At 50.6% G+C, this 13,526-nt stretch overlaps 5 protein-coding genes across 5 annotated transcripts; 2 read left to right on the top strand and 3 right to left on the bottom strand.

Annotated features, from left to right (window-relative positions):
- Positions 1 to 245: 245 nt before the first annotated feature.
- Positions 246 to 1,136, bottom strand: DEU56DRAFT_985368 (uncharacterized protein; the record flags this gene model as incomplete). Its single annotated transcript, XM_041360063.1, has 3 exons — positions 891 to 1,136; positions 679 to 819; positions 246 to 623 (listed from the first exon to the last, which is right to left on the bottom strand). Exons 2-3 carry the CDS (start codon positions 799 to 801, stop codon positions 246 to 248), a joined length of 501 nt encoding a protein of 166 aa, XP_041200939.1. The 5' UTR covers positions 802 to 819; positions 891 to 1,136.
- Positions 1,137 to 1,873: 737 nt separating this feature from the next.
- Positions 1,874 to 2,944, top strand: DEU56DRAFT_920066 (nuclear pore protein 84/107; the record flags this gene model as incomplete). Its single annotated transcript, XM_041358382.1, has 5 exons — positions 1,874 to 1,980; positions 2,020 to 2,143; positions 2,193 to 2,402; positions 2,480 to 2,618; positions 2,670 to 2,944. The coding sequence occupies 5 exons, from the start codon at positions 1,874 to 1,876 to the stop codon at positions 2,942 to 2,944; spliced, it is 855 nt and encodes a 284-aa protein (XP_041200940.1).
- A 246-nt stretch (positions 2,945 to 3,190) lies between these two features.
- DEU56DRAFT_985370 (TPR-like protein) lies at positions 3,191 to 7,246 on the bottom strand. Its single transcript, XM_041360064.1, has 2 exons — positions 7,142 to 7,246; positions 3,191 to 7,082 (listed from the first exon to the last, which is right to left on the bottom strand). Exon 2 carries the CDS (start codon positions 6,989 to 6,991, stop codon positions 3,353 to 3,355), a length of 3,639 nt encoding a protein of 1,212 aa, XP_041200941.1. The 5' UTR covers positions 6,992 to 7,082; positions 7,142 to 7,246; the 3' UTR covers positions 3,191 to 3,352.
- Positions 7,247 to 8,894: 1,648 nt separating this feature from the next.
- Positions 8,895 to 10,674, top strand: DEU56DRAFT_985371 (WD40-repeat-containing domain protein; the record flags this gene model as incomplete). The annotated part of the gene is made up of 6 exons (XM_041360065.1): positions 8,895 to 9,737; positions 9,797 to 9,874; positions 9,926 to 10,009; positions 10,065 to 10,460; positions 10,517 to 10,588; positions 10,648 to 10,674. 6 exons carry the CDS (start codon positions 8,895 to 8,897, stop codon positions 10,672 to 10,674), a joined length of 1,500 nt encoding a protein of 499 aa, XP_041200942.1.
- Positions 10,675 to 11,216: 542 nt separating this feature from the next.
- Positions 11,217 to 12,575, bottom strand: DEU56DRAFT_749658 (uncharacterized protein; the record flags this gene model as incomplete). The annotated part of the gene is made up of 1 exon (XM_041349456.1): positions 11,217 to 12,575. One exon carries the CDS (start codon positions 12,573 to 12,575, stop codon positions 11,217 to 11,219), a length of 1,359 nt encoding a protein of 452 aa, XP_041200943.1.
- Between the last annotated feature and the right edge of the window lie 951 nt (positions 12,576 to 13,526).

Here is a 13,526-nt window from a genome sequence, read left to right on the forward strand (position 1 = left end):
AGGGTAGTAGGAGGTGATGCATCACCAACTAAAGTGATGCATCAGTAATGCATTACATTCTGCATTAGGATGGCGGTTAATGCATACGCGTCTAGCAACGCTGTTGCATTACAAAACTCTGCTAATTAGCCTATTCCTGTGCATTAAAATGACATTATAGCCTGCGGATTGGTGGTTCCTGTCAGCATGGACTTCGTGAGTAGCCGTACTCGGGGAATAGGAGGAACAGGCGAAGCTCGTCCTGATCATGGGTGCGGTGCAACATATACGATAAGTTCGTCATCTGCTCCTGGAGGGGCGCCGCCCCAGGCGGCGGTACGGTCGAAAAGCACGGCATCACTAGCAGAGCGATGCGCGGATGGTTTGGTAGGTTCTGTATCCACGAAGAATGAGCATGTAGGGGCGTCGGATTCTGGGAGACATTCCGGAGAAGCGGTTGTTTCGTTTGAGATTCGGCGGATTTGAGGACAGGTTTTTTGGGCGTTATATCTGTATTTCCGTGCTGCGGAACTTGGACGAGATGGAGGAATCCCGACAGAATGTTTCCCCTTGCTATCTACCCCAGTGAATACCTCCTTGGATGGAGAAGAGGCAACTTGTGGGACTCTAGCCTTGGTCGAAGCCTTAGCAGTACCAATCTTATGTAGGAAACATCTTTCCCATATCAGCAAAGTCTACCTCCTCCAATTCCTCCTCACGATCAGAAACACCGTCTTCTGAGGATGAAGACGACGGAGGGGGAGGAGGGATATCGACTCCACTGATCAAACACGCGAGTAACGCGATTTGCTGTAGGAACATGACTCTCTTCACTCGGACCTAACCATCACCCAACGTCCAAAAAAAACATCAGAACAAACCACAAACACCGAAAAAACACAACAACACACCAGCGTTCGCAGCTACATGCTGTATGAGATCTTCCAGTTAATTGAGAAACGTCTTCTTCTTGAACACCACTAGGACGAATATGACACTGAGATTTTTGAGGAAGTCTGCTGTGTTTCGGCTGTGATTAAGATAAGAGATTTAGACAAGCATCACAAGTAAATCTTCGGTTCCAGCAACCTCAGCGAAAGTTGAGATCTGACAAACAGTACTATGTATCCCGACGATATTTCGGATGTCAGTGTTTGGTGGCGTCAGAAAATTGAGTGATGTCTGATTTCGGTAATTTTGGTGATGTAGATTCAAAGTTCCTCGGACTCCGCCAAGCCTACCTTCTTGTGCTCAAAAGTTTAAACAGAACCAGAACCACACGTCCATCCCCGCACATTACTCGCAAGAAATCCCTACATACACCCGCGTCAACATTAGCATTCGTCAGTGCTCCTCACAGAGGGCTGCTACTGTTTTAGTTGCTAACTATTGGTAAGTCAAGCTCCACGTATCGTATGTGCATCTCTAATCTGCCCAACAGCAAATGAACAACGAGATGACGACGGCATCGATGGCGCTGGGGATGCCGAAGGATGGCAGGGAAACCCACGTCAAAAATTGTTGACTCAACGTGCGCAAGAGCAGCCCTGAATGTGCGCCATTCAACCGTTTGTGTACCATCTTGTTAACGTGCCTTGAAGCCCCACCTCCCCGATTTATGCAGCTCTTGCACCGTGCCCGCAAACAGTCAGTGTCTTGAAGTCTGCATGTCAGACATGGGAAGACCACCTGCGGGCGCAAATCAGTATCTTATGCGAGGAGAAACAGACCGCAGACATGAGATACAGCTGAAGAAGAAGAGTGGGCGAGGAAAGCAACATCTACGTTGGAAACACTAGGTAGCGTTCACGTGGAGGACAGGTACGGTTTACATACATCTTTCTATTGTCCATGTGCTGACCGTCAATTAGTCCTACCGCAGATCACGCATTCCATGTCTCTCAGCTGGCAATTATCGATCATCTTCGATGGGACAAGTTCATTTCTAGGAACCTTTGCAACTGAACTCAGGGATGCAAACTTTGATCCCGAATCATCATAGTAAGTCGAAAAAAGCGCGTTTGACATTCTCTAACAAAGCAACAGGTATCCTACAATGACGCGTTTCTTCGCCCACCTCTGCCTTTATTTGCAGATGATCGACATTCCGGTGCCGTCGCTTGTGACCAAAGTCATTCTCGAGGCTTACCTACAAGTGTTGGAGGTGAGAGTTTGTCCTTGGTCGTTTTGTTCCGCAGTAATTTCCTTGTCAGGCTGCAGGCCAACGAGAGCTGATTGCAATGTATGCTGGCGCACTAGGAGACAACGCAGTCGAGCGATATGCGATGTTCTTGACTTCGCTCGAACTTGCCGCGGACGTCAACGATCGTCGATTAGCATTGACTCGTGCGCGAGAGAATGGTCTAGACGTTCACAAGGTGGCGGTCGTCGTTGCCAAACGAACAATTGATAGAGCATTTGAGGTTGGTGGGACGGGCATCTCACGAAACTCATGTACTGAACACTATTTGCCAGCTTCTACCCTCAATGAACGGACCAGTCTTCTGTCATTCCGTTGCAGGCCACTCCCTCAGATGTCGAGTTCTTGCTGCTTTGTTCCATAGAGTGGACAGCGTTCGAGGATGGAATGCATGATACTGCGCTGGAACAGGTGACCGTCATTTTGTGGTACTTCCTAGGTAAGCTTATTGTCGAGGTTCTACTATCATGGCTCAATACGGCACCTGAAGTGGCTTCAGGTGCCGGGAGGGTTTTGCTTGCAAAGAACCTTGTGGAGATGCTTCCGCGTGAACTCCCCTCCATCGACCAGCCTGAGGAACGAGCCACAGAATACCTTCACTACAGGCAGTTCTTGACGATCCAGGACAGTCTTGACCGTGTCGTGGAGTGCCAGAGCCTAGGGGTGTCGATGATGAACCGGAACACCAGGGCTGCTTGGTTAATTGACCAGGCTTACAATGCAGTCGTGAAACTGTTCACTTCGGATTGGATGATGCCAGACTAGACAGGAGACCATCGATATCTTTATGCGATGCCACTGGAATTATGAGCCTAAATGTTGGTGGGCTGCGAGGTCGTGGCTCGTCCCTTCTATGTAGAAAGGATGTGTAGGTTGTAGCATTCTACGCCACGCAAAGTCTTGGGTAACCGCAAAAAATATATATTATCAAAGAAGAGCCATGCACCAGCCAATCCCACAAAGTCCCGTATCAACAGCCAGCTTATTAGTATGTTTGACAAAGTAATGTATAATCATTCAATGGATCGGTGCTTGCAGTACTAGTACACAACGGAAAAAAAAAACAGAGTATCGTGCAGACAATATTTGAATGACTGGGATCTAGGTGGGACAACAGGGTAATGAAAGCAATCAGGATAACATATAATGCAATAACATGACGAATCAATCAAACTAGACACCTATGTGAACAAACACGATCTGCTGTTCTAGTGGGATCTTCTTGCGCAACGATTTCACAGTTTTGTGCAACGCTACCGCAGCCCGCGTACAGTCCAATCTCCCTGAGCCATCGACCAGTTTGCGGTAGAAAACGGACACAACCTGTAGTGCAACCTCATCGTCGACAGACCACATGGAACCTATCACACTGCGGAATCCAGAGAATTGCATCGCCGCAGCGAGATGTATCGCCTCGTCGGGACTCTTTTTATGACCCACGGTAGTGTGGCAAGCCGACAAGAATGCAAACTCCGGGCTCTGCCAGTCGGACCGGATGATTTCCTTGATCATCAACGGCCCATCGCGCATTGCGAAGGAAGAGTCAAACGATTGTGTCCGGTGTGGCATTCCATGGCAAGCTAAATGGAGCCACTGATTATGATTTAGTGCAGCAAGTGCGCCCTGGACTGTTGCATCGTCATCCTCGAGTGATGTGAAGGAGACGACGGGCGCGAGACGCTGAGCGACGATGGCTAACTCAGGAGCGACATGACAGAGTTCCTTCCCTCCGTCCGGATTTGCTTGACCGATGGCAACAAAATGTTGTGCGGACACCTCTTGAGAAACCCGCTGTCTCGCCCGAATGAGTGTCGCCAAAGTGGGGGTGTAAGAGGAGACATAGATGTCAGATAAGTTGTTTTTGTTCTTCCCGTACGGTCCTGCTGCATGTAGAGGAAGAAGCGTGAACTCGGCAGTGGGGCACCACCAGATACGCGAGCCATGGTGGATTTCAAACGCCTCAAGAGCTCGGACCACAGGGTCAACAACACGATCCCAAAGCTTGCGGAGGATGCTGACAAGTCTGAATTGACAATCAGAAGCACCAAATTGCTCTGCGAGGGACTGAAGCTCCGAAGACAACTCGGAGACTTTAGTCTGCGGGATATCGAGTGGAACGTGGACAGGATCTTGTGCACTGAAGACAATCAAGGCATCACAGCCATATTGGCTTGCATTGACGATGATGACAGGGCCTTCTTCAGCCGCCTTCTGTAGGTTGGAGAAAAGGGGAGGCAGGAGAAAGCGAGAAAAGCCAGGCAGCATGCGGATGCGGGAGACGACATCATTCCATTGGATGGTCAGTTGTCGCATTTGTGGGGACTGCTCTTCAGTAGACCGTTCAAACGCGCTACGAAGGCCAAAGCTCAGCTGCTTGAACTCTTTCTCCAAGGCTGCGCCGGTGTCACCGGACAGGGAAAGTTCATCAAGCGGTGAGCGTAAGCGTGCCAACTGGGTCCAGAATACGGCACGGCCTTGCTCCACCAGTTCCACAGCAGTTTTCAGTGCGCCATGACGAATACTGCACGAGCAAGCGTCCATGGCAAGTGAAGCTGTGGCAGTCCTGACGACATCAAATAGGTGTGGAGAAGGCGACAGTATTGTAACATGCTGATCTAGGAATTTCAATGCAGTTTGATAGGCAAGCAATGCAGAGTCATGGTTCGTCACTTCGGCAGAGATGGTCCATGTCTTGGCAGCGGTAAGATCCGTATGGGAGACTGCATGAGATAGGTAGGAGAGTTGCGCATACAACCTAAATGCTTCATCAAAGCCAGACGGGACGCCCCGCTGCCAGGATCTGATACAAAGGCTGTTGGCAAGATCACTGAGGACCAATGATCGTTTAGAATGATCGGGGGGACAAAGGAGTAGTGCAGCCTGATGGAGCTCGATAGCATCATCAAGGTCAGACGGGACGCCCCGCTGCTCGAATCTGGTTTGAAGACTCATGGCAAGATTGTTGAGAGACCTTGACCGATCAGTATGACCGGCGGGACGAAGGAGTAGCGCAGCCTGATAGAGCTCGATGGCCTCATCAAGGTCAGACTGGACGCCCCGCTGCTTGAATCTGTCATCGAGGCTGTGGGCAAGACTGCTGAGAGATATTGATCGATTAGAATGACCGGGGGGGCGAAGGAGTAGTGCAGCCCGATCGAGCTCGATGGCCTCATCAAGGTCAGACGGGACGCCCCAACGATTGAATCTGGTTCGAAGGCTGTTGGCAAGATTGTTGAGAGACATTGATCGATCAGAATGAGCGGCGGGACGAAGGAGTAGTGCAGCCTGATAGTGCTCAATGGCCTCATCAAGGTCAGACGGGACGCCCCGCTGCTCGAATCTGTTAAAAAGGCTGTTGGCAAGACTGCCGAGAGACATTGAGCGAGCAGAATGACCGGGGGGACGAAGGAGTAGTGCAGCCCGATGGAGTTCGATGGCCTCATCAAGGTCAGACGGGACGCCCCGATGCTCGAATCTGTTTAGAAGGCTGTTGGCAAGATTGTGTAAAGACATTGAGTGATCATAATGACCAGGGCGACAAAGGAGTAGTGCAGCCCGATAGAGCTCGATGGCCTCGTCAAGGTCAGACTGGACGCCCCGCTGCTTGAATCTGTTTGAAAGGCTGTTGGCAAGACCGGCGAGACACGGTGATCGATCAGAATGACCAGGGGGACAAAGGAGTAGTGCAGCCCGATGGAGCTCGATGGCCCCATCAAGGTCAGACTGGACGCCCCGATGCTTGAATCTGTCATAAATACTGGTGGCAAGATTGCTGAGACACTTAAATCGAAAACAATGACCGGGGGGACAAATGAGTAATGCAGCCTGATAGAGCTCGATGGCCTCATCAAGGTCAGACGGGACGCTCCGCTGCTCGAATCTGTTTAGAAGGCTGTGGGCAAGATTATTGAGAGACGCTAATCGATCAGAAGAATGACCGGAGGGACAAATGAGTAGTGCAGCCCGATAGAGCTCGATGGCCTCATCAAGGTCAGACGGGACGCCTCGCTCCTCGAATCTGTTTAGAAGGCTGTTGGCAACATTGTTGAGAGACGCTGATCGATTAGAATGACCGGGGGGACAAATGAGTAATGCAGCCTGATAGAGCTCGATGGCCTCATCAAGGTCAGACGGAACGCTCCGCTGCTCGAATCTGTTTAGAAGGTTGTGGGCAAGATTATTGAGAGACGCTAATCGATCAGAAGAATGACCGGAGGGACAAATGAGTAGTGCAGTCCGATAGAGCTCGATGGCCTCATCAAGGTCAGACGGGACGCCTCGCTCCTCGAATCTGTTTAGAAGGCTGTTGGCAACATTGTTGAGAGACGCTGATCGATCAGAATGACCAGGGGGGCAAAGGAGTAATGTAGCCCGATGGAGCTCGATGGCCTCATCAAGGTCAGACGGGACGCCCCGATGCTTGAATCTGTCATAAATACTGGTGGCAAGATTGTTGAGACACGCAAATCGATGAGAATGACCGGGGGGACAAATGAGTAGTGCAGCCTGATAGAGTTCAATGGCTTCATCAAGGTCAGACGGGACGCCCCGATGCTCAAATCTCCGTTGAAGGCTGATGGAAAGATTTATGAGAGCCGATGATCGTTCAGAATGACCGGCGGGACGAAGGAGTAGTGCAGACCGATGGAGCTCGATGGCCTCATCAAGGTCAGACGGGACGCCCCGCTGCTCGAATCTGTTATAAAGGCTGTTGGCAAGATTGTTGAGAGAGTTGGCAAGATTGTTGAGAGACCCGGGGGGAAAGTTCTGCAAGGCCGCTCCGAGTCGATACATTTGCATCCTGTCTGCCATGCTATTGTGATCAAGTTACACGAGGACTGTCACTGGTGAAGGACACAGGGAGGATGAAGCCAAAAAGCTCTATCAATGGGCGAAGACGACACTATGCCTTTCATGAGTACAAATCCAGGTAGATATGTTTGAATTGCAATCCGCACGCACGTTGGAATTCGAGCACTGAAACCTGGAGAGGAAATGGTATAGTGAGCGCTGAACTTGTATTTGTAGAACTAGTAGCAAGCTGAGTGTGAATTCATGATTAATTATAGCTGTGTGAAGAATATCGAAGTGAGATTGACGCTAACACTGCATGCACAGCACTCTGGGGAAAAAAGAAATTATACGACATAAGGAACATCTGTGCACGGTAATTAGTCGATTTATAGATCGAATTATATTTCAGGGGGGCTCGATTGCCACAGCCTAGTGGCACAGCATTTTCACGCTGCCCTGCACTCATCATAACATTGCCTCAAATCACACAAGGGTTTTGCTGATGGCGGCCCAACGGGCCAGGTGAAGCGCCTGTGACGCAGAATCCTAGGGTAGAGATCACGTTCAAACAACATCTTATGTCGCCCGAACTGAATTCCAAACATCCTCGTTAATGATCAGCATATGCGTGAGTGTCCGTCTGCGTACAGGCACCATATTTACAGTGCTTGTCCTCTGTGCCCGTACTACCAGTAGTGTCACATGGTGCCATCTTAGTACATTCGTCTTGTATTGCCTCTGATTCATTAACCTAATGTTGGTTTTCAGACGGAGTGTCAAGTGTTGACGTGCTCCACAGATTCGGGTGTTCTTCACAAAATTGACGCAGGCTTTATTTGCTGTGTACCTCCTGGTACCAACGACACTCACGGCAGCACATAGACATCGACCTGGCATCCCAAATCTTGTATCTCATAGATAAATTGTCGACTACCATATCAGTAATGTACATTTGTGTATTCCATATTCTAACCAATACATCACCTCTATCAGTACTTTGGAAAATTGTATCGTCATTCTCAACTCTGGGCACCTGTAGCTGAAACCGTCGCTTAAACTGGGACTGCAGAAGTTGCGGCTGCTCACCGGCGCCACAGTACCAACTTGAATAATCGGGGTCATCATGACGTCGACACAGCACAATACAGCAACCAGGCCTGAAATAGATAGGGCGATGCAGCAATTTGAAACGCAGAAGATGACTCATTCGGCAAGCTGACGGTCACGACCGCATCCAGGTAAAATGCAGGAAGACACACGTGGTGTCAGTCACGGCGGCCTGAGCGCTTTTTCTGCACAGCAACGTGAAACTGTGCAGAGGACACAGGATAACAATGACGTGCAATGTCACACACCTTAGTAGACGAGTTGAAGCAACAATCACCCAACTTCATCGACTCCAAACCGACGTCTGCTGTCCCCGCCAAGAAACCTCTTGTTTATTGTGGAGCGCAGTTGTGTCTAATTCTCTTGAGCGGTACAGCAGGAAAAGTGCCCCTCCGCTGGCACCAGTATCAGATATCAAAGAATACGTAATCCCGGGGCCGTCCTGTGGATCATTGAATTCATCTATACGGGCTATCTTGTGAGCAATACCTCGAGCGCTTCTTTTGACAATAGTTAATGTCCAAGCAGATAGTCCAGTTGAACTCACCGGCAATATTTCCAAGGCCATCAGCTTTCATTCAAATAAGATTTCAACGAGTTGTGCTTACATCCAAATTCCACGATTCATCCTCAGGGACTCGCTAGGTTACACCCCCAAGCACCAAGCATATATTCCCCCCCTGCTAAGATGCAAGAAACAACAGCAATAAAGCCAAACCAGACCATAAAGGGCCATACTGACTATGTAAAATGCGTTGTACACCTGCCAGATGGACAGCGCGTCATCACATGTTCGAAAGATGGCTCACTCCGAATGTGGGACTTGGAAAGCGGTGCACAGATAGGGGACGACTGGCGCGACGAAGAGAATAAGACAGGAGTGTGGACCATGTCACTGTCTCCAAATGGCAAGACAGTTGCAAGCGGAAACGTTGACGGGACAGTGAGGTTGTGGGACGTCGAGACGGGGATGGTCATTTCCAAATGGAGAGGACACACTCAAACTGTGCAGTCGGTGTGCTGGAGTCCGAATGGTGAGCGAGTAGTGAGCGGATCCTTTGACGGGACGGCAAAAGTATGGGATGTCGAGAGCGGTGAGCCAGTCTTGGCCCTGGGTCTGAATCCAATCCAGACGGGACACGAGTCGGTGTACGCAGTGAGCTACTCGCCCAATGCAACAAAAATTGCGACAGGCGGATACAAAGAGACTGCAATCAAAATCTGGAATGCAAATACAGGCGAGCTACTCTCCACAATCAAACACGAGTGGGCTTGGAGCCTGACCTGGACGTCGGATGGAAGGAAGCTTATTTCTGGGTCGGGGAATGGCTCGATCAGGATATTCGACACTGCCACATGGCAACAAATCTCCTCCATTCTGGAGGGTCACCAAGACCTTGTCTATACCATCGCTGTATCTCGGAACGAACGCCTGCTTGCGAGTGCGTCATGGGACGGAACAGTACGTCTGTGGAATCTCGATACAAACCTCCCTATCGGCCCACCCCTCCAGCACGAAAATCTCGTTTTCCATGCAGCATTTTCCTCTGACGGGAAGCTGCTGACCACGGCTTGTGCTGATAAAAACGCGTACGTGTGGGACATTTACGCCATCCTCAACGCAGTTGGCCTAGAGGACATCCTATCTATACCTCACGTGAGTATCAATGTAATGCTCATTCTATCTTACTGACAACGCTCATCCTACTGAACCAGAAATCATCTCCTGGCCCTTCAGAATTAGAGCACACCTCCCGATCGTCGCAGGACACAACTGACAAGTCATTTTTGGACGTACGTGACGGCTTTTTAAACTGCTCGATGATTAAACCATCGACATTTCAGGCCGATGCTACTGGGGAGCTCAATGATCACGATGCCGATCAACTCCCACCGGGATTTTTTGATTATACGCAAGACGACGTCCATGTGCGTCATCAAATTTTCCATTTATTAGTCCTCGTTCTGACCTCTGTGCTCTCAGACCTCTGCAACACGTGATGCCCATGCTCATTCCTCTGCACACTGGTTACCCCCCTCCGCACTCCTCGCACGCCTGACCTCGCTCCTCCGCCACTCTCGATCCGACACTGCTGAACAACCCCCAGTGCCTTCGAAGTCACGTTCACGCGCACTCCTCAGCCACCTTTCCTCGCTCCTTCACCGTTTTCGACCCGATACTGGTGAAACGCTTGAACGTCAGCAGCCCCCAGTGCTTCCGGAGTCAAGTTCACATATAATCCTCGGTCGCCTGACCTCACTCTTAAGCTCTCCATCTAACGCCGCTGAAGGAATCGAACTCCAGCAATGGCCAAGACAGACTACATCCTCTCACTGTAGTCCACATGTCGTCGAAGTTTCTGCAATGCGGGACAAGCAGGTACGTCTTTCTTGAATGTGTGATTGATTTACTGGGGTCCGATGATTTTTGTGCAGGCATTATATGTTTCTCGGCGGCCGGAAACAGCTAGTGAACAGGCCAATCGCATCAAGAACCCTACAACATGGGTTCGTGTGGTGTTGTTTCTTTGCTGTGTGTCTCCTGGTACCGATGACACTCATGACAGCACATAGCCATCGTCTTGACATTCTAGCTCTTTATCTCGTAGATGTCTTTCCGACCACCCTATTAGTAACGTACATTCGTATTCCATTTATTTGTGTTGGCAAGTCGAAAAGAAGCGCGCGACAAACAAGGGCGATATGTGGCATGCAAAAGCTTTAAGGTCATATCTTTCGAGCAAAAAAAGGAGTAGTGTCAGACAGGACATGTGTGTTTGGTGGCGTCAGAAAATTGACTGTATCACGTGATGTCTGGATTCGGTAATTTTGGTGATGTAGATTCAACGTTCTCGGACTCGCTTAGAACACAATCTATGCTTTTCGACGCGTAGAGGCTGGTGAGTGGTAACGAGGTTGGTCAAATGATAGCGTTTAGTTACAAAGAATTTTAGTAATGGTTGATGTACGAAATGGGGAAGTATTTGGGCAAAAGCCTGGAAGGCTTTTCGGCCTGGCGCATGTGCACGAATCTAATGGTTTCAAGTGAGCAGTGATCCCAAAATATTAGGAGTGCGGCGACGCTAACGGCGAAGCTTGAAACCTTTAATGGTAGGAGAAGCACTCACCCTACTAACTAACGCACTTGGGGCATTGTGTGGCGCGTGAATGGTTCTAGTGCGGGGGATGCCTGGATATAGGGTGCGATGATGACCGCGTGGTCACGTAGGTACAGCGTGAATGCATCACTTGACCAACGGCCCATGGATTTGACTACATCGAAGGGAATACCTCGTAAGAGGTATTCCAGGGTTCCTCCTATTCTGAGGCCGTGACCCTTGAGGTCTGGGAGACTGGCTGCGCGTGCGATGGCGGTGAGTCTCTTGGATAGCTCTGGTTTCGAGAGGGGTCTCAAGCCCTTGGGGTGTTTCCAGGCGAACAGGTGAGCCTTGTCTCCTGCTGGGTTGACTCGAAAATGGTTCTCGAGGGCGGCTTTCGGGTCACAAGGCCCTTCCTGCGCTGCCCAGTAGGCATCCTCCCCTTCTGTTGGCGCCATCTTCGTGCTCGGAATGTGGAACTTTGTGACTGGTAAGCCGTTTCGATCAACTGCCGTCGACACATTTTCGCGTGTGATGTGTTTTGACGGTTTGAAGGCTTTGATAGCAGGTACTGTGAATTCGCCGAGTCTTGCTATGGTGAAGAACATTGTTGTAATACAAGCGAATACGGCGGCATCCAGTGGGTCGTCTAGATTGACATGGGCGTGGATGGTTGCCAAAATGTCTACAGTGAATGGATTGCGTTTGGAGGACTTGGAAGTTGATGGAGCGAGCGCTGTGGCCCCGTCAAGGATCGCTTTGAGCTCCTTGGTGTTAACCATCCACGAGCGTCCATGAAGAAGGTGCCACGCTTTCAGTCCCGCTGCGTAATTAGCTAATGCAGCCCCAGAATAAGATCCGGCACAGCTGGATAAAAACGCGAGAAGGAGGGTGGGAGATACTGGGCATCTTTGTTCCTCAGGTATGCTAAAGGAGTCACAGTACACGTGGAACACTAATAATCCAGCGCCATAGGTTTCTTTAGTGGTTTCGGCCCAGGATGAACCTATCACTTCAAGAATGCGGTTGAGTTGATCGTCTGAGACGCTGATGTGCGGGATACTGGGTTCTGTGGATGAGGGACGACGAGTGCTATCTCCCGCTGGCAGCCATTTGCGAAGCCTCTCTCGCGCGAGACAATGGGGTCTTAGTGATGATGGGAGGGGAACGAGTCCTGGTTTGTAACGTTGGGGGGAAGAGACCTTTGGTGTGGATGGGGATGTGGACACTAGAGGAATGCTGAAACGTGTGCGTGGGGCGATGGGGTTAATCGGATAGGGCGTCGAAGATGATTTGATCCTCTTCGGCGCGGGAAGCTCTAGCTCGCTCGAACGCTTGCTGTCGGATGAGGGTGCGGTTGATGAGTTTAGCGGCAGGAGGGGGGTACTTCCCGTCATGGAATAAGCGGAGCTCTGTGGGGGTGAGAGGAGCTGTCGCGTCGATGACGAGGTCTCTGATTTCGAGAGGAATGGGGGGGGGAGGGAGTAGAAGGTGTGCTGGTCCATATATGCCTCTGGAAGGACGATCCGCGGGGTTGGATCCGCTGACGACGTACTCTGTGCGTATCTTGAAATGTCTGGGTAAATCGTGAATGAACTGGTGGATTCGTTTGAACACCCCGTTGACCGCTTTGTTCCGCTGACTTCCTCTCCACCATCCTTCGACCACTCCTGTGTTATCGCTGTACACGAGGATGTGGTCGCCAACATCAGGGAGAGCAGCGAGGGTTCGTACGAGTAGCTCGAAGCCCACGGCTTTGGCCCAACCGATGTCTCGCGCCCCATTGTCTGCCGTTTGCCAACCAGGTACGAGTCTCCAGGCGCGCCACCTGTCGCCGACAACGATGCCAATGCCGATGCTAGAGCTGGCGTCAGAGAACGCGAGGGGAATCGAAAACTGCGGTGGTTGGCGAATCGAGCGAGCGACACCGCCTGATTGGAGTAGTTCTGTCCACCAGTTGAGGTCTGGTTCCACTTCCTTGTCAGGACGCTGTGGGAGGTGAGGCTTTTTACGGTAGACGGAAATTGTTCTCTCGAGGCTCGTTAGGTAAGCTCTACCTCTTATCACTGCTGCGCACGCGTGCATGAGTTTCCCGTAAAGCTTAAGTAGCTCCTCTAGTACGTGGGTGGGCTTCTTTCTCCATGCGTGTATGGCCATGAGGTATTTGTCGACCTTCGGTTGGCTTAATGCGACCGTGCGCAGCTGAACGTCCCATCTAAAACCAATGTAGATAGTGCTGGGGGCGAAAAGTTGATCCTTGGCGAGCTGCCAAATGAGTCCGAGGATCGTGGAAGCGTCATCGATGTCCTGTAGGTTGTGGGAGAATAGGAGATCGTGCGTGGATCTTG

This window comes from Suillus clintonianus, assembly GCF_016758775.1.
Source record: "Suillus clintonianus strain FC179 chromosome Unknown DEU56scaffold_197, whole genome shotgun sequence".
In the NCBI taxonomy this organism is placed as follows: domain Eukaryota; kingdom Fungi; phylum Basidiomycota; class Agaricomycetes; order Boletales; family Suillaceae; genus Suillus; species Suillus clintonianus.

What these genes read in the sequence shown, in the direction of transcription:
- DEU56DRAFT_985370 (XM_041360064.1), bottom strand. Translation starts at nt 6,991, where the DNA reads ATGGCAGACAGGATGCAAATGTATCGACTCGGAGCGGCCTTGCAGAAC.